The sequence below is a fragment of the Halichoerus grypus genome, chromosome 1, assembly GCF_964656455.1.
Source record: "Halichoerus grypus chromosome 1, mHalGry1.hap1.1, whole genome shotgun sequence".
In the NCBI taxonomy this organism is placed as follows: domain Eukaryota; kingdom Metazoa; phylum Chordata; class Mammalia; order Carnivora; family Phocidae; genus Halichoerus; species Halichoerus grypus.
Window position 1 is genome coordinate 204,586,099 of NC_135712.1, and position 23,882 is coordinate 204,609,980.

The following is a 23,882-nucleotide window of genomic DNA, read 5'->3' on the forward strand; positions in this document are numbered from 1 at the left end:
GGGGCCTGCGCCCGCTACGTGGTGGCGGACGCGTCGGCCGGCGCGAGGCGGTGACGCGAGGCAGCGGCGACCAATGGGGAGCGGCGTTGGCCGGCGCGCCCGCCCCTACTCGGCCCCGCCCCCGCCCGGCGTCGGGCCGTCGGACGGGCGGGAAGAGGTGGCCGCTCGGGCAGGATGGCGGCGGCGGCAGTGGGTGCGGGCGCGGGGGGCCCGGGAGCGGCGGGCGGCGGCAGCGGGGCGCGCGAGGGCGCGCGGGTGGCGGCGCTGTGCCTGCTGTGGTACGCGCTGAGCGCGGGTGGTAACGTGGTCAACAAGGTGATCCTGAGCGCCTTCCCGTTCCCCGTGACCGTGTCTCTGTGCCACATCCTGGCGCTGTGCGCGGGGCTCCCGCCGCTGCTGCGCGCCTGGCGCGTGCCCCCCGCGCCCCCAGTCTCAGGCCCTGGGCCCGGGCCGCATCCGTCTCCCGGCCCGCTGCTGCCGCCGCGCTTCTACCCGCGCTACGTGCTGCCACTCGCGTTCGGCAAGTACTTCGCGTCCGTGTCAGCGCACGTCAGCATCTGGAAGGTGCCAGTGTCCTACGCGCACACCGGTGGGTGCCGCGGCCGGCCTGGGGGGCGGCGGCCCGGACGCGCCAGCCGGGGTTTCGGCGCTTGGATAGGAGTACGCTGGCCGGGTTGCGGCCCGACGGCCTGAGAAGTCAACTTCTGTCAGGAAGGCGCTGGGGGCCAACAAGGCTTTTAGCGGGGGGGGTGGGGTGGGGGGGGACTCGCACAAGGGTTTTGGGGAGGGAAGTGGCTGAAAAAGAGAGCTGGGAGCTGAGCAGGGCGAATCACAACTGTTGGGTTGGGGGGAGGCCCCGCAGAAGGGCTGAGGAGGATGGAAGGGCTGCCAAGCCCTCCCATCGCACTAGTGGAGTTGGGACAGGGTCCCAGGGTGGGTTCGGGGACTGGGGCGGCTCCCTGAGAGCCCCTTGCCTCTCTTTGCAGTCAAGGCCACCATGCCCATCTGGGTGGTTCTCCTGTCCCGGATCATCATGAAGGAGAAGCAGAGCACCAAGGTAACCCAGGAGGGTTTTGGGCAGGTGGGGGCCCCAAGGGCTTCCTGGCTGGTGCCCAGCTGGTGACGCGGTCCAGGCTCCTGGCTTCCTCTCAAATCAGGAAGTCAGCTTAGAGGCTTCTGGTGGCCTTTTACTGCTAATGTTCTGTAATCGCTTTGGAGGCACTGGTGTGTGTCCCTGAGTTGCTTCTGGTCTGTGGTCTCGGGTACGCTCCTGTCCCTCTCAGGTCCAACTTTCCTTCGTGTTTTGATTCCCTTCGTGTGGTTGCTGATAGGCAGTGACTTGGTCCCATCATGACCAGGCACCACGTGCCCCTCCAGGGGGACTAGGGATAGAACATCTGACGCCTTGCTGGAACTCTGACAAAGTTTCACTTCTTTGCAAGTGACAGCAGTCAGGTTGGGGACTTTTGGGGTCAGAAGTGAGATTGCCAGTCAAAACAGTCTGATTTTGGCAAAATCCAGCAAAGTCTTCGAAATAAAAATCACCAGGAATTGTGTCTGGGAATGGAAGTAAAAGCAACGCGCAGAGTCTAGGACTGCATAAGGAAGATGCTTTGGGCACAATCCAGAGTCTGTTCAAGATGCCAAGCCAGGGTATTTCCTGGCTTGGGGCGAGAGAAGCCGTGGCTTCAGCCAGAGATAGCCTTGCTCCGTGTCCTTAAGTGGAAGTGGGACTGCTGTTGTCCCAGCTGGAATCCATTTCATGCTGGACAGAGCACTTCTTTTTTACGTGGTTGGTTTCTGGCATCCTGTATTTTATGTAACCCAGAGTGGCGTTGCCCTGGATCGGCTTATGGAAATTGGGCCACCTCTGGCTGATTTTTTGTTTCAGTCTGTCTTTTTCTCTGCAAGACCTGGGTGTGCTCTGTAGCCCACCCCCAGGGTGATGTCAGGTGTGACTTGTCTCCCTGGGTCGGAGTTGCCCCGGAGGTGTGCAGCTTCATCACTCGATATCACATCATGTTATCAGGTTTCCCCGTTGTATAGGACATTGTACCCAGCTTGGGCAAGGAGCCAGCACCTTAGTGAGGAGGGACTGAGGAATGGCCTAGGCAAAGACTAATGATAAAGGCAGAATATGTATGGACCACCCTATGAGACAGATAAGGCAGGTAGGTAATTGTCATTCTTGATCTCAGCTGAAGAAATGGGACATAAGGGGTAAGTCAAGTGCCTGAGGCCCACAGCCAGTAGTGGGGGAGCTAGAATTGAGCCCCCCCTCTCCAGTCCAGAGCCCTTGCTTTTTCCTCCAGGGTTGGATGAGAGGCCTCGCCAACCCCTCCTAAAATTTCTGCAGTGCTTTAAAGTGTCCTTTGTAGGAGGAGGGTGAGCTGGGAGTCAGAAAAGCTAGATGTCAAAAATGGATCCTATTTCTCTGGAAGTTTGGAGCCATTTAGCCGCCCGAGCTCAGGAACCATTGCATACACTAGGCCTTGGAAAGCTTGGACCTTCTAGAAAGCCTCTTGTCACGGCACTCACTCTTCCTTCAGCCAGTGCACCGCCACAGGACAGAGCAGTGAACAAGGACCTGCCCTAAAAGAGCACAGGGACGCAGATGGGCCCTTTTAGTGGGTGGAGAACACCGCCCCAGAACACACAGCACAGGGACCTGACGGGGTCTTGCGGGGGGAGGTGAAAGTTCTCCTGGTCTGTGAACTGAGACCTGAGAGGGGAAGGAGGTCTCTAGCCAGAAAAGGCATACAGGGAGTGTCCCAGCCAAGGGTAACTGCCTGTTGGAAGAGACCGGCCCTGGCCAGCCTCTCGGACGATCGGGGTTTTAGACTTTGGTGTGTTGGTGGCAGCAGCTGGATGGAGCTGTTAGGGCCAGCCCCCGTTTGTGGCCCTGAGAAGTGACTGTGAAGGGAGTGGGGCTGCGCACAGTGACACAGCCCTGCCCCCAGGGACTCTGCCCCACCTGCCCCACCCCTGCGCCCCTCCAGCATCGCTGCCACAGCTAACACTGTTGACCAGGGGGTAGGTGGGGTCCCTTTGCTGAGGGAGGGGAGAGCAGCTGAGGCTTTCCTCCACGCATCTGTGTCGGGCAGCCTGGCTCAACTCCGGCCCTCAGCCCCTCCTGCCCTCCTCCCGCAGGTGTACCTGTCACTCATCCCCATCATCAGCGGCGTCCTGCTGGCCACCGTCACCGAGCTGTCCTTCGACATGTGGGGGCTCATCAGTGCCCTCGCTGCCACACTGTGCTTCTCGCTTCAGAATATTTTCTCCAAAAAGGTATTTGGGCACCATCTGGGAAATGTCTGATTGGGGGGTGGCACGGATGAGAGAGTGGTCAATAGGGATTTCTGTGGTGTTGGAACGAGAAAAAAATCCTGGTGCCCTTCTACTGGTTTTGTATTTGTTGTTTCATTTTTTTCAAGAGTTTGTTTCCTATTATAAAATTAGCATATGCTCAGTGTGAAAAAATAGAGAAAGGCCCCCCTCCCCCCAAAATCAGAAAACTTCCTGAGCACCTACTATGTTGTCAGGCACCAGAGTGGGTGCAGGAGATGCGTAATAGTAGAGACCGGCCCCCTGCCCAGGTGGTCCCGTGCTGAGTAAAGTCACAGTAGTGTCCCTTAAAGAGAACTGCTATTAATGCTAGGGGTCTTTTTCGCACAGTTTCTAGAGTTGTAATATTATACAGTTCAAAATTTTGCTTTGTTCATTTACTATTTATAACATTCTCCCATATCTTTAAAAAATACTGCTCTAAATCCTGTAATGCACACTCTTTTCTGACACCACAGTCAATGCAGTCAGTTTCCCTACTGTAGGGCAGACTGTTTCCAACTCTTCCTCATACGTAATGCAGTAACGGGGCGTGGGGGGGGGGGACGCCTGGGTGGCTCAGTCGGTGAAGCGTCTGCCTTCGGCTCGGGTCATGATCCCGGAGTCCTGGGATCGAGCCCCGCATCTGGGCTCCCTGCTCCACGGGAAGTCTGCTTCTCTCCCTCTCTCTCTGCCCCTCCCAACTCCTCCTTTTCTCTCTCTCACTCTGTCTTTCAAATAAATAAAATCTTTCAAAAAAAAAAATAAGTAATGCAGTAATGAACATCTCTGTGCATAACGTTTTCCTGTCTGTCAAGTTATTTCCCTACATAGGCTTACCGTTCTTTGGTCGGAGTGTATGAGATACTTACGGCTCCTGATACACTTGGCCTGGTTGTATTCTCGAACAGCTGTATGCCAATGTAGACGTAAACCAGCGGGATTTCAGAGTGCCTGTTTCACTGCAGCTTCACCAGGACTGAGTGTTGCTGGTTTTTTTCATTTCTCAGTCCTTCATTATTTGTCTGGGGCATTTTTGTCTCATTGCAGGTGCACTTGTAGGTTTGGTGGTCAAGATCGGATGTCAGGGCTCATGTACAGTCACTGTGTTTGGGACCTGGATAACTGGAGCCCTTCTTGCCACTTAAGAGTTTCAACTGGCCTTTAAGAAGGTTTTTCTCTCTTTAGGTATTGAGAGATTCACGGATCCACCATCTCCGGCTCCTGAACATCTTGGGCTGCCACGCTGTCTTCTTTATGATCCCCACGTGGGTCCTGGTGGACCTTTCAGCTTTCCTGGTCAGCAGCGACCTGGTGAGTTGGCCAGCGCGGTGAACACACCCTTGTCTTGATTAGTTCCAGATTGGTTGCTTTGTCGGGGAGTTACACCTGTGTTGACTTTGGGACATCTGGGGCCCCGGCAGCCAGCCCTTTAACACTCAGCTTTGTCATGACTCATTTCTCATGCAGTCAAGGAAGTCGGCTTCCTTTGCATTTCCTCCTCTAGCAGGCTAGGTCTCAGGTGTCGACAGCTGCTGAGAAATGCCAGCGTGGGCGACTCCTGTCCTGACAGTCTGGTTCAGGTCTCACTTCGACTTGTCCACACTGCACTTGCGTTGCTGGATCCCTTTCTTGGTGTCCTCTCTGCCCATACTCCCGTTACTGTGGACGGATCCTTGGCTCTCCGAGCACAGGAAAGAGAATCTTCCCACCACCTGCAGGGCCAGCCTCCAGACAACGCACTAGAAACTCACACGCAGTGTGACAGTGATGAGGAGAAGGTGCGTGTGGTTTTTCCAAGCCTGAGTTACAGAGAGGGGAGTAAATGTGTATGAGGGCTCAGTAAGGCCTGACGGAGTTCTTGACTTCGTTCTGCAATCCTCAGCACCACCTGTAGGCGTAGTGCACATTATCTCCAGGCTCCAGCTGGGGAGACTGGCTCTGTTCTTACTTCTTTTCTGTATTCATCAGCTGTAAGTTTTCTGCAAAGAACTTTCCAGCGTCGACCAGGACTCGTTTGTTACCTTGAAGTATATGAAAGTTCAGTGCTTCTCTTTTTTTTTCAATTACCAATTTTCAGAGAGAAGTTCTAGCTTACTGCAAATGTTAACTAGTGAGTTGTCGGTGGGGGGGGGATTGGTTTGTAGGGGGGGGAAGGGTGAAGGAGGGTCCTTCTATTTTTTTTTTCCAATATCATTGTGGACTCCTGTGTCAGTTGCATATCTTACTCTTTTCATATTCAGATTATCCTGTCCAGGTCAATGGCGTCCTTCCCATTGGCTCCCTGTCTTTTCGACAGCACAGGTCAGCCTTCGGTAGCTTTTGGTCCAGCAGGATGTTCTTTCCTATCTTGCGCCTCTCCTGTCCCAGACCTGTAGTCATCCACTCCTTCAGAAACCCGGGTTGCTTGTAATAGAGAGTGCTGTCCGGAGACACAGCCTGAGCGCCGTGTGTGCTCACCGCTGTGGGGTTGGCCTTGCTTCTGAGTCTTTGCGGTGACAAGCTAGGAAAGTCCTATTGGGGCAGAGGGGAGAGTTCACACCAATTCATTCCGATGCCAGTTTAACATTACAGGACTTACAACTGCTGTGATTTTTAAATTTATATCTTCTCTGGTACACCTGGTTCCTTGCCACATTCGTTCTTTGTTTATCCTACCCCAACTATTCACGTACGGGATTCTACTGAACACACGCATAATCACTGCAGAGTGAGAATCCCCATGGGACAAGTGCGGGTAGGATACTGAGAGAAGTTTAAGGTTTCTTTGCTGCTCTATTTGTCCTTAGGACATGTTCCACTAAAGATGTACAATTGGAATACTGTGTTCTCTCTTTTTTTTTTTTTAAATTTTGGAGGAAGATAGAGAGCACGAGCAGGGGGAGGGGCAGAGGGAGACGGAGAATCCCAGGCCGACTCCACGCTGAGCCCGGCGGAGCCTGACTCGGGGCTCGGTCCCAGGACCCTGAGATCATGACCCGAGTTGAAATCCAGAGTTGGATGCTTCAATGACTGTGCCACCCAGGCGCCCCTGGAATGCTCTGTTCTAAGGGCAACGGAAATAATTGTTTTCACAGTGTGCCTGTATCACCAACTTGCCCAGTTGGGTTCTTTTCATTCCATTTATTTTCCATTTTTAGGCATTGCTTTTCTTTTCCACACCGAATTTGTCAGACCTTTATATTTCAAAGCCAGCTGATATGAGGAAGTTTGTCAGTCTGGCTTCAGTCCCTGTCACCTCCCCCCTTTCTTGTCCCTCCCCGATAGGTAGTCATTTTTATGCTCTTGGTTTCAGTGTTTCTTTTGGCAAGTGTAAGCAAATCTGTATATATTCCTACCTTTCTGCTCCTTACACAAAAAGTAACTTTTTAGATAGAAAAGAGCACCTTGCTATTTTCCCTCAGACATTTTCTGGGGATCACTCCCTATTAACATATTTATATTTAGGTCTTTCCCATTCTTTTTACTGACTGCAGAATATTGCTGATAGCTTTGGTGTCAGTTCTCTTATTCCATCCTATGTTACAGCTCCTTGGCGTCTATATGAATACATGCACACAAATACGTACCTACAGGGTGTGCTCTGGGCACTTTGTTTTTATTTGTATTTAGGACATTTTTTAGTTTTATTCTAGTGATTACCTTCTTTGGAATACCTTTAGTAACCTGTTTCCTTTCTTGAGGCCATAGATACTTTTTACCTTCATGGGGCCCTTCTACGCTCTAATAGTAGCCGTAGGAGCACGCACTGTTTGACGGTGCTGCAGTCTGAAGGCAGGGTGCCCATCTCTCTGGGCTCCTCCTCTCTGCCCCATGTCTCCCACACAGATGCCAGGTGATTTAGCTAAACTCTCCCAGTCCTGTGCTTTATAGTGGTAGGGGGAAGGATCAGATAGGAGAGCATCTCCTAGAGGATGATGCGCCACATTACCAAGAATCAGAGGCTCCAGTGGGTAGTTCCTGCACACAGGCAGCCCCTCTGCTGACGGCCTGGCTGAAGCCGGGCGGGGATCACTAGACTCTGGAGCAGGTGGCCCGGTTTTAAAGCTTGGACAGGATGAGTAAAGCAGCTATTTGAGAACTGGAAAGTAAAGGGCAGCGGACAGGCTGGGGTGGAAGACAAGATTTCGGAGTGGTGCTGAGTCAGCAGTCAGTTTGCCTCTCTTTTGCCTCCTATGTGTCCCACCTGGACTTGACGCAGCCCAAAATGCAGAAGTGGGCACTGGGTGAGACAGAGCCAGAAACCCTCTCCTTCTGGATCAGGGAATGGGAAAGGGGATTCCTGACACTCAGAGTAGGGGAAATGCCCTGTTGGGGATTTCTATAATTTTTGTTTCTTGGTTCTCTTGTGTCCCAGGCCCCTGGCAATGCTGTGGTGGTGGTGGCAGCAGGGTCCCACAGCACCTGAGGTGCTGAGTGAGGGCAACCTCCCTCTGCGGTCAGAGAGTGGGATTAGTCCCCACTGAGTACTTTTCTCTTTTTATCCGCCCACTGCTTGGTCCCAAGTGGAGGTGCAGTTGTAGGAAGGACACAGCAGAGGGGGGTAATTAAGCCCCAGCTCTCTGATTAGAGGACTGAAAAGGAGAACTCTAGGAAATGGCAGGTACCGAGGTACTCATGGAGAGGGAGGAACTTGGGAAAGTGACCTCAGAAAACATCCTAAAGTCCTAGGCTCACCCGTGGGCTGCACATATGAGGATCTCATCCTAATAGCATACCAAAGTCTTTGAAACTGAACTATGGGGTAGACTACTGCCCCGAACCTAGACTGACCACTGGGTAGTGCACACTCAGGATGGAGCCACATACCACCAGAAAGTCTTTGAAAACAGAACTCACAGTGGAACTCCAACCCACAGAAGGCTGGTCAAGCTTGTAGTCTAAACCCAACTGAGTCTACTACAACAAAATATCAACATTCCATAAAGGATTTAAATTAAGAGCTACAGTCTTATAACATTATATTCTAAATGTCCAGGGTATAATCCAAAATTACTTGGCATATGAAGAACTGTGAATATTTCAAGTCTTGTAGGAGAAGATAACAGATGCCAACACTTAAATGACACAGATGTTGGAATTATTGAACAAAGACTTGAAAGCAACGATTATAATATTGTCCCAAGAGGTAAGGGTGAGGGCGCATGGGTGGCTCAGTCGGTTAAGCGTCTGCCTTCGGCTAATGTCATGATCCCAGAGTCCTGGGATTGAGTCTGCTTCTCTCTCTACCCTTACCCCTACTCGTGATTGCTCTCACTCTCTCTCAAATAAATAAAAATCTTTAAAAAACTTTTTTTAAAAAAGAGGTAAGGGTGAATACTCTTTTTTTTTTTTTTTTTTTTTTAAGATTTTATTTATTTATTTGACAGCAAGAGACTCGGCGAGAGAGGGAACACAAGCAGGGGGAGTGGAAGAAGGAGAAGCAGGCTTCCTGCAGAGCAAGGAACCCAATGCGGGGCTCAATCCCAGGACCTGGGATCATGACCTGAGCCGAAGGCAGATGCTTAACAACTGAGCCACCCAGGCGCCCCAAGGGTGAATACTCTTAAAACAAATGGGAAGAATGAAAAATAGAAACAAATGGAAATTTTGTAAATTTAGAAACAGTAACAAAAAGTCACTGGATGGACTCAATAGGAGAATGGAGATGACAGAGGAAAGTCAATAACTTGAAGATAGATCAAGAGAAATTATCCAGTTTGATCCACAGAGAGAAAAAAGATTAAAACACAAACGAGCAAAAAATCTGGAAGCAGTCAGAGAAAAATCATGCATTAGTTATAGGAGAACAGCAGTTTGAATGACTGGATTTCTCATTAGAAACCATGAACACCAGGGGCACCTGGATGGCACAATAGGCTGGGCAGCCTATTCTTGGTTTCGGCTCAGGTCGTGATCTCAGGGTCCTAGGACTGAGTCCTGTGTTGGGCTCTGCACTCGGTGAGGAGTCTGCTTCAGGATTCTCTCTCTCTGCCCCTCCCCCTGCTTGCTTGCTCTCTCTCTGAAATAAATAAATCTTTAATTAAAAAAAAAGAAAGAGAGGCGCCTGGGTGGCTTAGTCGTTAAGCGTCTGCCTTTGGCTCAGGTCATGATCCCGGGGTCCTGGGATCGAGCCCCGTGTCGGGCTCCCTGCTCCGCGGGAGGCCTGCTTCTCCCTCTCCCATTCCCCCTGCTTGTGTTCCCTCTCTCACTGCGTCTCTCTCTGTCAAATAAATAAATAAAATCTTTAAAAAAAAAGAAAGAAACCATGAACACCAGAAAGAGGTGAAATAACATTTTTAGAGTACTGAAACTATTAACACATAATTTTATATCCAGCAAAATAGAATCTCCAGAACCAACAGAATTATAAAAAATCAGCAAGAATAAAGAACGGAATATCATCAAGCAACTGGATATCTATTTCACTGACATTTATAGAACATCCTATCAACAATAGCATAATAGTCATTTTTTTCAGTATTCATGAACATTCACCAAGATAGACCATGTTCTGTGTCATAAAACGAACTTTAACAAAAGATCTGAAAACATACTAAGTATATACTCAGACCACAATAACAGAAAGGTAACAGGAAAATCTCCAAACATTTGGAAATGAAGCAACATATTTCTAAATAATCCACGGGCCAAAGAGGAAGCTTCAAGGGAAATAGAAAATATTTTCAACTGAGGCAAAACTGACCAAAAAAAAAAAAAAAGAGGAGAAGGAGAAGACATTACAAATATCAGGAGTGAGAGAGGGAATATCACTATAGACTTCACAGACATTAAAATGATGAAAACACTACTGACAACTCTATATACATAAATTCAACAACATAGATGAAATAGACCAATTCTTCATAAACCACAGACTACCAAAACTCACCCACCCAAGATGAAATAGGTAAACCTAAGTAGTCCCATAGCTATTAAGGAAATGGAATTCATAGTTTAAAACCTTCTAAAAAGAAATCATCAGGCCTAGATGGTTTTACTGGCAAATTCTACCAAACACTTAAGGAAAAATAAATACCAATTCTATACAGTTTCCTGTAGAAAACAGAAGATGAGGGGCACCTGGGTGGCTCAGTCACCTGCTGGAGTCATGATCCCAGGGTCCTGGGATCAAGCCCACATCGGGCTCCCTGCTCCACGGGAAGCCTGCTTCTCCCTCTCCCACTCCCCCTGCTTGTGTTCCTCTCTCTCTGTCAAAAAAATAAAATCTTAAAAAAAAAAAAAAATACCTACTTAAAAAAAAAAAAGAAAAAGAAAACAGAAGACAAGGGAACACTTTGGGCCATACAACAAACCAGTATTCCTCACAGTCAATGAGGCAAAAGTCATTAACAAAATACTAGTGGGGCGCCTGGGTGGCTCAGTCATTAAGCGTCTGCCTTTGGCTCAGGTCATGATCCCAGGGTCCTGGGATCAAGCTCCGCATTGGGCTCCCTGCTCGGCGGGAAGCCTGCTTCTCCCTCTCCCACTCCCCCTGCTTGTGTTCCCTCTCCCACTGTGTCTCTCTCTGTCAAATAACTAAATAAAATCTTAAAATAAAATAAAATAAAAATACTAGCAATGTATAAAAAGCATAATACACTATGACAAAATGGGACTTAAATCAAGAATGCAAGGCTAATTCAATATTTGAAAGTCAATGTAATCTGTAACAGTCTAACAGAAAAATTACATATATCAACTGATGCAGAAAAGGCATTCAACAAAATCCAACATTCATGAAAAAAAAGTCAACAAACTAGAAATAGAAGGGAACTCTTTCAACCTAATCAAAGGTATTTATAGCTAACATCATAATGATGAAAGACTGGAGGCTTTACTGCTAAATTCAGGAATAAGTTCAGGATGTTCACTCTCAATATGCCTATTCCACATTATACTTGCCATCCTGGCCAGTGCAATAGGACAAGAAAAAGAAATAAAGGAAATAGATTTGAAAGGAAGAAATAAAATCTTCTCTAACCAACAAAATCTTTAGCATTAATTTAATTACAAATAATTGCTTGAATTTAACTTTTTTCCTTGGAAAAGGTGATGAAAAAAATTGAGATACGGTCGTCTATACAGGTATACTTTGTTTTATTGTGCTTAGCTTTATCACACTTCACAGATACTACATTTTTTTTACAAATTGAAGGTTTGTGCCAACCCTGCATCAAAGAAATCTATTGGTGCCGTTTTTTCCAACACCATTTGCTCACTTTGTGTCTCTGTGTTGTGTTTTAGTAGTTCTCGCAAATCTTTCAAACTTCTTAATTATTATTGTATTTGTCATGGTGATCAGTGATTATGACTCGCTGAGAGCTCAGATGATGGTTAGCATTTTTGAGTAATAAAGTTCTATAGATTTAATTAAGGCGTGCACATTTTTTAAGACATAATGCTATTGTGCATTTAATAGACGACAGTATAGTGTAAGCATAACTCAAATATGCACTGAGAAACAAAAAAATTCACTTGACTTGCTTTATTGCAATATTTCCTTTATTGCAGTGGTCTGGAACCAAACCTGCAATATCGCTAAGGTATGCCTCTGCGTGTGTGTGTGTGTGTGTGTGTGTGTGTGTGTGTGTGTAGATAGATACATATTACATTTTTTTAACATAGAAAAGCTGATTGGAAAATTTACATAGACAAGCAAACTGGAACAGTCGTAATAAGTCTGAGAAAGAATAAACTTGGAGGAATCACATTACTTAATTTTAAGACTTAGCATAAAGGAACAGATACTGGTGAAGGGAGAGACATAGAAATCAGTGGAGCCGAATTGTGTGCAACTAAACACACACAAATCTGCATAATTGATTTTTGACAGAGGTTCAAAGGCAATCAAAGGAGAAAGGGTAAGTCTCTTTAACAAACGGTGTTAGAACAATTAGACATCGATATGCAAAAATCTGAGCCTTGACTTAGACCTCACACATTATACAAAACTTAACTCATAGTGCATTCTAGACTTAAATGTAAGAGCAAACATGATAGGGTCGCCTGGATGGCTCAGTAGGTTGAGCATCCGACTCTGGATCTCAGCTCAGGTCTTGATCCTCAGGGTTGTGAGTTCAAGCCCCACAGTGGGCTCCACGCTGGGTGTGGAGCCTACTTAAAAAAATTTTTTTAAAGAGCTAAAATAATAACCTTTAGGAAAAAAACAAACAAACAAAACAGGAGAGGGATGCCTGGGTGGCTCAGTCAGTTGGGCGTCTGCGTTCAGTTCAAGTCATGATCCCAGGTTCCTGGAATTGAGTCCCGCCTCGGGCTCCTTGCTCAGCGGGGAGCCTGCTTCTCCCTCTGCCTGCTGCTCCCCCCTGCTTGTGCTCTCTCTCTGACAAATAAATAAATAAAATCTTTAAAAAAAAAAAAAAGATCTTTATGACTTGGAATTAGTTCTTAAACATTATACCAAAAGCAAAGTCCATAAAGAAAAAATTGATAAATGGAGTTTCATCAAAATTTTAAAACTTTTGGTCTGTGAAGACACTACTAAGTGAAAGAAAAGACAGGCTACCAACAGGGAGAAAATGTTTACATATGATAGAGGACTTGCGTTCTGAGTATGTAAAGAATTCTCAAAACTCAGTAGTAAGAAAACAACTTACTTAAAAAGGGGCAAAAGACTTAAACAGACTTTTTTCCCATTGAGATTGTCCAAGTGGTATATAAATAGGCAAGTGAAATATGTTCAACATCATTAGTCACTAGAAGGAACAAAAACATGATGAGGTACCACTTCATACCTATTAGAATGGCTACAGTAAAAAAAAAATACAATATCATGTTAAGGATAAGGCACAGCTAGAATTCTTATATATTGTTGGAGCGAATACAAAATGGTACAACCACTCTAGAAAACATTTGGGAGTTTCTTCTGAAGTTAAACACACTTACCCGTATGACCCAGCAATCTCACTTCTGGGTGTTAATTTTAGAAAAGTGAAACTCAGGTTCCCACAAAAGCCTATACACAAATGTTCATAACAACTCTGCTCATGACCTCATGACCACCAAAAACTGGACACAACCCAAGTGTCCTTCAACAAGTGAGTGGAAAAAAAAACAAAACAACAACAACAAAAAACCCAACTGTAGTACATTCATACAGTGGAACATCACTTGGCAATAAAAAAAAGTCATCAGCTATTATTCCTTATGACAACTTGGATGGATGGCGGAGGCATTATTGCTGAGTGAAAGAAGCCCATCCGAGAAGGTTCCGTTCTGTGTCAATTCACTTGTAGGCCAATCTCTAAAAGACAAGCCTAGGGGCTCCTGGGTGGCTCAGTTGGTTAAGCATCTGACTCTCGATGTCAGCTCAGGTTTGATCTCAGGGTTGTGAGTTCAAGCTCTGCATTGAGCTCCACACTGGGCGTGGAGCCTACTAAAATAGAATAGAATGGAATAAAAAAAAGACAAAACTAGAGTGAAGGAGAACACATCAGTAGTTGCTTGGATTGGGGGAGCGGATTCATACAAAGAAGGCTAGGGGAATGTTTTGGGGTGACGACGGAGCGCTTCTGAGTCCCGATTGTGCTGGCTGCGTGAATCAGCGCATGTGTTAAAACACATGGAATTATGCACTGTGAGGAAGAAACACAACTTTATTCCAAGTCAATTAAAAAAAAAAAAAAAAGCTGGATTGGCTGGGTTCCTCTTCTGAAAGATAGATATCTATGCAAGCTGCTGGTTCGTAAAAATAGCTTCTAAGTCCATACCGGTCACCTCAGGGAAAGACTGAGAGGACAGGCCAGCTCACCACAAAAGCATGCTGGTGGGCTCACGTGCCTTACAGAGGCTGTTATCCCAAGTAGGGGCAAAAGTCAGGGTGGCCTTGAGCAGGTCACCTAAGTGTATCTTGCTCTCCTCTGAGAGGACTTGGTGATCCTTCTGTCTCAGAGAGTGGCGGAGGTGGATCAGGCAGCCATTTGAAAACTTCCAGCTCCCATCCTGGCAGGGCCACTAAATGCCACCTTTCTGAAGGGACCCAGCTGTGTCCTCCTGGGGCTAATACCAATGCAGCCTGAGAATTGGGATGCAAAAAGCAGGTGCCACCGAGCAGCTGTGGCTTTGCTTCCGCAACTGAGCCACACTGGGTCTTGAGGCTGCTCTGTCCTCAGAGCGCAAGGCCACGGGGATTGTCCCAGCACTCCAGACTAGGACAGACGCTGGAGCTGTCCGTGTCTGGTGTACTGTCTCCTGAGGTCGTTCCACTGGCCTGGCAGCCCGGCCCTAAAGCAGCCTCTTGGTTCCCCAGGACTGGTAGTGAGGTGGGACTGTGGGAGCTGGGGAGGCATGGGAGTGGTGCCGCATGCCTTCTGGTACCCAGCCCTGAACAGATGTCCATAAATGTTCAGTGCTGGGCATCCCCGGCCGCCTGGCCAGGGCAGCACCCACCTGACTGTTGCCTGCTTCCTGTTCTGGGATCAGCCCAGGCTCTTGGGCGGGGGGGTGGGGGTGGGGGGTGGGGGGTGGGGGGTAGGTGTTCTGTGGTCAGGAAGTCTGCTACTTGTGGGTTCTTAACTTCTGGGCCCCCTTAATCTGAATGCTTCATTCCGGTGAGGGTCAGATGGTTACTAAAGTTTTGATAACATCTCCTGGCGTTTGGGTTGGGGTTGTTTTAAAGCACTTTCACAGCAGAGATCCCTTTTGATCCTCCCAGCAGCAGCATTGTGCGGGCTCAGCAGGGCTCAGTCTCTTCTGTTGCATAGGGGAAGAAAGTGTGATCTGAAAGGTCAAGTGGCTTGGGTGGGGGTGGGAGGGGTGTCCCAGTGACAGGGCAGACCCAGGGCTTCTGGCCCCTAGCCCAGGGCTCTTGTATTACCAGGTTCTTTGCATACTCCCCCGGGGACTGCCTCCCCAGGGCCTCCCCATCTTGTAAGAAGGCATTATGTCTGCTGCAGAATGTTTTTGTTTCTCCCCTCGCCCCCCCCCCCCGCCCAAATTTCTATGTTGATGATGGTATTAGGAGGTGGGGCCTTTGGGAGGCCCTAAGGGTGGAGCCCTCGTCAAAGAGGACTGGTGTCCTTATAAAAGGAGACCCCAGTGAGCTCTCTCACCCCTTCCACCACAGAAGGCACAGTGAGCGGACCCTGCCTATGAACCGGGAAGCTCACACCAGACACTGAGTCTCCTTGATCTTGGACTTCCCAGCTTCCAGAACTGTGAGAAATAAATATCTATTGTTTATAAGTGTCCCCCCCCCCACCAGGCTGTGGTATTTTGTTCTAGCAGCTCGACTGGACTGAGACAGCGTCCAGTAAGCAGACCTTGCTCTGCTAACCCCAGAGCTCCCAGTCCTCGCTGTTAGGGACAAGGGAAGCTTCAGTTCACATCATGCTCTACCCACTTTGGGCACCCTGCCTTCACCTCTTGAGCCTCCTCATCCTCAGGAGGAATGAAGCTGTCATTGGCATTGTGCCACGCGTGCCGTGTCGTGGCAGTCAGAGGTTTTGCGGATCAAGCACCGGTTACTACCCATCACACAGCCGGGTCTTCTCCCCACCGGCACTGACCCCAGTCAGCCCCTCTGCGCCCCTGCACCACCTCCGCCAGGGCCGGCATGTGACCCCAGCGCTGTTCTTGCTTCCCTGTCTCTACAGACCTATGTGTCCCAGTGGCCCTGGACGCTTCTGCTCCTGGCTGTCAGCGGCTTCTGTAACTTCGCCCAGAATGTCATCGCCTTCAGTATCCTCAACCTCATCAGCCCTCTGAGCTACTCTGTCGCCAATGCCACCAAGAGAATCATGGTCATCACGGTGTCCCTGATCATGCTGCAAAACCCAGTCACCAGCACCAACGTCCTAGGCATGATGACAGCCATCCTGGGGGTCTTTCTGTACAACAAAGTGAGTCTGGGGTGGGGGAGGCTGTCCCCTCGAGGCCCAGGGAGGCACCAAGAGGTGGTAGGGGGAGAAGAAAGGGACCTCAGCAGGAGCTAAGAGGCTGGGGCCACAGCTCCAGCTTTGTCACAGACTGGTTTATGGTGATGTGGCCCTACCCGGCCCGGCCTTCCTTTTCCCATGTCACACTCCAGCCGTGGCTCGTGGCTCTTGGGTCCACGGAGGCTTTGTCAGGGATTTCACTGTCTCGAGAAGGCTCTGTTTGGTCCCGTGCAAAGACACGGGTGGCTAACAGGGAGGGCCAGCCATGCCCGAGGCCTGCCTGGGTCAGTGCTTCAGTGGGTCTCGAAGGGCTGCTCGGCTGCGAATTGCTCGCCTCTGCCCTGTGCACGGGCCCCGGGGAAGGAGCCAACTGTCTCACTGCTCTCTTGACCTTGCAGACCAAGTACGATGCCAATCAGCAAGCCCGGAAGCACCTCCTCCCCGTCACCACGGGGGACCTGAGCAGTAAGGAGCACCATCGGAGCCCCCTGGAAAAGCCCCACAATGGCATCCTCTTTCCCCAGCACGAGGACTATCAGTACGGTCGCAACAACATCTTGACAGATCACTTCCAGTACAGCCGGCAGAGCTACCCAAACTCCTACAGTTTGAACCGTTATGACGTGTAGTCTAGAGGGCAGGGCGGTACCATTGTGGGACTCCTTCCCCCCACTCCCTAGCAGTACCAGAAACTTCGGACAACCAGTGAATGTACAACCCGGCCGAGGGGACGGTGCATAACCGGAGGCAGACCCCAGCTTCCCAGGCCCCTGGCGGCCGCAGGACGTTGCCCCGCGGTAAGGACCACTGCCCTCGCGCTCCGGTGTTCCAGGCCCTTTCTTCCTGGAGTCTGTCATCTGAGGGCTGTGTTGGTATGGCGATCTTGGCCAGGTTTTTACCTTTCTTTGTGGACTTATTCCCCAAGTCATGTATTTGAGAGTTCCTGTTCTGCTTTCCAGATAATATTTCCAGATAACTCTCCGGAAAGGCCGGATCGCTGTGGATGCAGACCTCCGAGCAGGCCAGAGGGTTTCCTGGGTGCCAAGGAAGGGACTTGTAGGGTGGTGCTTGAGAGCGACAGACTAGCCTCTTTCATTCCGCTGCTCAGATAGGTCGACGGGCTGAGGCAGGCATGGAGCAGAGGAGCGCCAGTTTCTCAAAAGCATCTCCGACAACAAAGATGGACCAGAACGAAGTTTCCGGTCAACCCCATGGCCATTTGCAGTTACTGGCAAATGTCCCAAAGAGAAAAAGCTCCTGCAATTAGCCTTGAATTCTTGGAGCCTACTTCTCTGACCTGCAGGTCAGAGCTGGTGTGTGTCCAGACCCAGAGGTAGGGCAGTTGCACTCCTGCGCCCTCGCTTCCCTTGCCAGAGGAGCAGGGCGGCTCTCCTCTCTGGGGATAGCGAGGAGGAAGTGACTGCGAGGCTGTCAGAAGGAGCGTTAGGAAATCATGTCAGTGTTTCGAGCTCTATTTCTGTAATACTCGTTTTGTCTTGTCTGATGAGTCTTCACCACTTCTGTGATGACTTAGTAGGATGTTTGGTGGGGAGATGTTCATTTCATGAGGATCTTGCATTTTTCTAGGGAATATTTTGTAGTTGTATTTATGCCTCGGTCCCCTGTAGGGGGGACGCATGAGGGAGGACTGGCTTATGGATTGAAAACCCTTTTTGTTCTTAAAATGTTTAAAAACAAGAAAAGCTCCCTACTGGTGATGCCTGTCTTGATACATTTCAGCCTTAGTAGGAAGCGATGAAGCGTTTTCGAGCTTCTCTCTAATGGCCCCAGCTGCTGAAGGCCGAGTGAATCAAGCACATCATCTCAGTAGGTTGTGTAATAGACAAGACCACAGCACTTTGATTCCATGACCTGATCTGGTGGTGTTTGCGTTAGGATCTGAATCATGTCCTGGTGAAGGGGAGAAGGGGTGAGCACCAAGCTGTGGTTTGGGTTTGGATAAATCAAATCAGGAAAATTACATGGCCCCAGCAGGTAGCCCATGTGCCAAGGTTCAGGTGAGGGTCTCCAACTTCCCCAGCATCACAAGGGGACCCTGCCCTCACAGAGAGGACCACTGGCTCTGCTGGTGGGGTCTTCGGTGACGTCTGCCTTCCTCCTTCAGCACCGTGCCTACCTCTTGAATAGGCACTTGGAGGCAGCAGCAGATGGGACAATGGGTCACCTTTACCTCCTGTGAGTGAGGCATTTTCCCGTCAGAGGAAGTACCATAGCTTATGATTGACTCCTGGTTTTTGTTACTTTGTCAGCTTATGAATGGGCTGTTCCTGGAGTGGTCACCTGGTCCCCTTCTGGCCTGAGTTTATGCACCACCAGCCTCAGGTCCCTGTGCCGTTCATTTGCTTTATAATTACTTTGGTCCCAAGTTTTGAGACAGTTGCTGTGTAAAACGGGAAGGAGAAATCCCGAAGGGGATCTGGGAAAAGAGCTTGCTGAGTGCCTCCACCAGAGGCTCTATGGTCCGTAGCTGAACTTTTCTCACTGGGGAATAGCAACAAATGGGGATAATTTTGCACCACAAAGATATTACAGTAGTTGTCTTTGTGATTATAGTAACTGATTCCTTGGACAGATAATTGAACTCCAAAATGAATTTACATGTCTTTTCAGGTTTAATGAAATTTCTGATGTTGCTAAAATTTGTATATTAATTTGTTTCCCTTTTCCAATGCAAGATCTGCTGGTGAGGGGAAATGACTGACTGGTTTTATTACGGTTTATAAATTAATAAATGGGGTATTTAATTCTGTACATAAATCTACAGCAAGTACATACACTGGAATGAATGAGACAATCATATTAGACCAAATCATCAGATCAAAAGACAAAAATATACTTTTGAGACTTGAAGGTTCAGAGCTGACACTGAACTCCTGAAGGCCAGTTTTCCAGCAGCTTTGATCCTGGTCCGCCACCCCCGCCCCACTCCCACATTCACATTTGCAGCTCTGTTCCCCTCACCCTCCTCCCTGCTGGGGTTTGTGGTAGCAAATTAGTCTACCCATCCATGGTATGGTCTTGCCTGCAATACTAACTCGAACCCAACTCCTTCATTTTACAGAAGGGGAAACTGAGGCTCAGAGGGCATTTCTGAATAGTGTTTGTTCACTATTTGAGACTCAGTGTGGACTTTTTAAGCACCTTACTTTAAGTCATTCGTTACAGGGAAAATCAAACCCCTTTTACAAAGGAGAGAAGCCAAGTATGTTGAAGTGAAGAAGCACTTGGGATTTCTGAATTTTGCTGTGTATTTGGCATACATTATAGAACAGGCCCTTTATTATTGCTGGGACATAACCAGGCCCAGATACCTTAAGGTCTCACAGCCTTAAGGGGACAGAACATTAAATTATTCAAGGAACTGAAAATAGTGAATTTTTTTCAACTGTCACCTGTTTTTAAGACTTAAATGCTATAGACTTTTGTGGGAATGATACTGTGTGTATATTCATTGATGGCATTTACCAAAAATAAACGATGGTCTCCAGGGAATCACGACTGGTCTTAATTTGTCAGTAAGGGTCTTTCTGAGTGACCCTGTTTTCAGCGTGCCCAGCAACAAGACATGAGAGATAGATAGAAAGAGCAAACCAACTTGATTCTCACATCAGAGTAAACTGCAACCTTTTATTTTTTTCCGGAGCCAAAAATTAGGACGTGTGGTTTGTAAATTTATGACATGGTAGAATAAAACTAGAATCACAACTCAGCAGTTAATGACATGCCTTTATTGAACAGAATTAACACGGAAAACCCAAGAAGGTGTAGCAGCTACGCTTACGAAGCCTGTTTCTGAGGAATACTAGCTAATACTGAGGACCTACTGCACGCCCAACACACTGGGGGGGGGGGCGGTTCTCACAATCATTATAATCCCTTTGTTTAAGCTTTATTAACCTTATTTTACAGCTGAAAACGAGGCTCATGGCGGGGGGGGGGGGGTGTCACTTGCCTGGACTCACCCAGTAAGTCTGCCTCCAGAGCCCGTTTCCCCCTCCATGTGACTCAGAAACCAGGTCCCAACAGAACTTCCTTCAGTAGCAGTTGACGGGTAGGAGTTTCTGCTAAAACAACTGCCCACATCCTCTTAATTCATAATCCTTTTGTTCAATCATTTACTGACATTTAATATGTTTCAAGTACAGGAAACTGAAATACCTAAGCCTCAGAGCACGCTTGGCTTCATTTAGAGATCTGTAACTAAGTAAGTGGTATATACGTGCTATTTTGGAGGTATGTGAAAAATGCTAAGGGAAGTCCAGAGGGGAGCAGAATGTTTTGATTTGCACTTAGGATTCTCAGGATATTTTATCTGCATACTTGGTATTATATACATCTCATTTAACCATCAGCACCTGAGATATTAGCCCCATTCTAGAGGGAAATGGGAATAAGGTCCCGCTCGGCCCATGGAGCAAGGCTGGAATCCAGGAGTGTCTGACCCCAAGCCAGGGCCCTTTGCCCTGCAAAGCAGCCAAGATAAAGTGAGCGGTTTTGTTTAGCCTCACCTTTGTCATATATTTGTAAGATGAGCCAGTGCCATCCGAGGTGTATCCTTTCATTTCAGTTGCCTGGGCCACACCACTATGGTTTAAGATCCTGAAGGAGCCCCACCCTGTCTGGGCGACCAGGTGGCTTTGTAGTCTGCCCTGCAGCTCCAACAAGTCAGGGCCTGCTCCTGCAGAGAGTAAGAGCTCACGCTGCGTGTGGCCCCATGGTTCAGACACCAGTCCCAACTCATACCTGGGAGTGTCCTCTCCAAGGACGGGAATACTCCTGTTTGTCTCCCCAGGGCAACTCCTGTGTGACCAGAGGCTTGCTCGGCGACGTGATCAGGCCCGAGAAATGGTGCTGCTCCAGGATGGAACAGGACCTTCTCTGTTCCCACATCATTCCTTCTGCCGTGCCTTCAGGTAGTTGACCACAGGGGGTTCTGTTACTGTAGGAACGAGGTTACAGTCACACCAAGCTTTGCCTTTATTGAGACTAGAGGTCTGGATGGGCCTGGAGTTCCTTGTCACCCACGACTTTTTCTAATAACATCTATTGTCTATCTGTCAAATTTGAAAGTAATTGTTAAAGCTAAAAGACATATCTATACAGACATCAAAAAGAATTAGGTCTATGTATAGAGAGAACAATTTCCAATATATTGCTATATAAATGTGCTTGTGAATACAGTTTATTTCTGAAAAGACACACGAAAGACTGGACACAGCAGTTGCCCCTGAAGATATATACACATTTTTTTCACAACTGGCATATGCATATTATTTTATAATCTGCTATAAAAAATGTGCCAAAAACATTTCCCCTTATTAAATACTCTCTCTTGACTTTGTGTGTCTGTGTACATGATATTGTAGTAATCTACTAAAGGGATACACTGTAATTATCCAACCCCTATTGCTGCACATTTAAACACCATTTTATGGGATAACTTTGCCATGCACAGTGCAGCCCATACTTCTGATTTGGGATAAATTTCTCACAGCATGTTTGCAGATCAAAGCGGGAATGCATATGGCTTTAACTTCTTTCCATTTTGCCTCTTGAACTTCAGCAAGTTCATCCCATCCAGGAGAGTATATTTTACTTGTTTCCTTAAGAGTTGTGTTTCCAGGTTCTTGGAGACCATCTGTGCAGCAGCCTCTACTTTTGGCAACTCTACTGCTTTCTTCGGACCAGTGGATTCTAATTTGGCCCACTGAAACGAGTCTGGGTGAGGCCACATGATGCTTAAATGTTCAGTCTCAGATAAATGGTGTTTTGTCTCAGATAAATGGTGTTTTAAACATTAAGACATGAATATATGAAGTGGTCACGAGTCTACAATCTTTTGAAGAGACAGTTGAGTATTATCAGTATTAAATGTGCACATCCTACACTAAGACTCTTCTAGTAGCGGCCTAAAAATGGAACCAACCCCAGAAACTCCACAGAGTCTGGCTTCGATGAATTACTGTACATCCACACCACACTGTCCTATGCAGTCATTAAAAATGGCCACACAGATTCATTAACCCGTTTTGGCTCACAGATCCTATTAAGAATCTGAAAAATGCCATGTATCTTTAACTCACGAAAATACATACAGGTACAACAGTGTGCTATCTCTGAATTCCACCCAAGGCAGATCACAAATTAAAACCCCGATATAGATCTTTACTGGCATGGAAAAATACCCACACTATCCAAATTACTGAGCTTTATACTAAACAGACCAATCCCACACGTTCCCTTTGCCTGGAGTATCACGTAGCTTGCTCCTGATTAGGATCTCAGTGCAAACCTCACTTCCCAGGGGCAGACCCCACCCTCCTCCCTTATCAAAAACCTGTTTTCCTTAACACCGTTGTAATGATGTATTTGTTTACTGATTTACAGGTCTCCACCCCCCACCCAAGACTACAGGCTCAGGAGAGCAGAGTTCAGGCCCAACTCCATCACAAACCACACCCCGCCTGCTTTTCTGTGAACCGAGAATAGTCTTTACTAGTGAACATTTGCAATCAATTAATGACAGGAAAGACCAACTTAGAACCGCAAAAAAGCATTCCGTTCTTCTCCTTAGAAGACCTGTATTTTAAAAACTACTTATTAGATTTTGAATGCCACCAATAAAAATATTAAGGGTATTTTTCTCTTCAGCTATGTAAGTACCTACATGATACACTCAATTTTGCCTCTTGGCCCACATGGCCTAAATATTTGCTATCTGGCCCTTTACAGAATAAGTGTGTCAATTCCCGGCCTAAGGCATTATCTTGCATAGGAGGCAATCCATAAGCGTCAAATGAGTAAGTTTGGAGCCAAAAAAAGAAGAAAAAATGTATCTGAAATATATGGACATTTATTTGCGTAGAAAAAAGAGGGAGGTATAGCCAACCAAGTGTTAACAATGGCACTCTCAGGAAGGTCGGATTACGGGGATGTCCAGTCTATGCTAACATTTACTGCGGTTCGCCATCGTTCTCTTTCCCCAGCACGAGCACACGTTCGCTTAGTCATTTGAGAAGCAATGTGACTGCATCTCTGAGGAAGGCGCGCCGTGCGCTCTGGGCGCGCAGTCTAGAAGGCCGGGCACCCGCAGGTCGTGGGCGCTCATTCCACGCGTCTCAAATGACTGCACCGAAGCCCGGCGAGCCCCAAGGGGGACGCAGGGTGAGGCCGACAGGGGTGGAGAGGTCCCCCGCCCCAAAGTCTTCCTTACCAAAGCGTTGGGTCGAGCGAAAGAAACTGAGCGGGAGGATCTTGGGAACCTCAATAGCCTAGTTCCATCCCCTCCACGCCCGTCGCCTCCCGGTTCTACTTCCCGGCGTCGCGGCCCGGGAGCCTCTCCGGACGCACCTCACCTCGTAGTCTTCTCACCGCAGCCCCGCGGGGAGGAACTCCCCAGAGCCCTGGTCCAGCGGAGAACGCGGCCTGCCAGGCCCTCCGTCTACGACGCGAGGCAGGGAGGACGCCGCGGCCGTGGCTAACGGTAGTCTGCGCCGTTCCAGCCGTTCCCGGGCGTAGCGCGACATCGGCCCACCCCGCGCAAGCGCGGGAAAGCCCCTGCGCGTGCGCATCGCTAGCCCCTACCGCGCGCCCGGCCTCGCGCGGCTTCTTCCCGCCGGCCTTCTGCCCTCACTTCCGCGGTTTCCCGGCGACGGCCGTAAG

The 23,882-nt window shown here is 48.3% G+C and overlaps 1 protein-coding gene across 1 annotated transcript; it reads left to right on the top strand.

Moving 5' to 3' along the window:
- The first annotated feature begins 117 nt into the window (after positions 1-117).
- SLC35E1 (solute carrier family 35 member E1) lies at positions 118-19,712 on the top strand. Its single transcript, XM_036095355.2, has 6 exons — positions 118-589; positions 987-1,057; positions 3,151-3,288; positions 4,513-4,638; positions 15,918-16,163; positions 16,598-19,712. The coding sequence occupies exons 1-6, from the start codon at positions 175-177 to the stop codon at positions 16,826-16,828; spliced, it is 1,227 nt and encodes a 408-aa protein (XP_035951248.1). The 5' UTR covers positions 118-174; the 3' UTR covers positions 16,829-19,712.
- Positions 19,713-23,882: the final 4,170 nt, after the last annotated feature.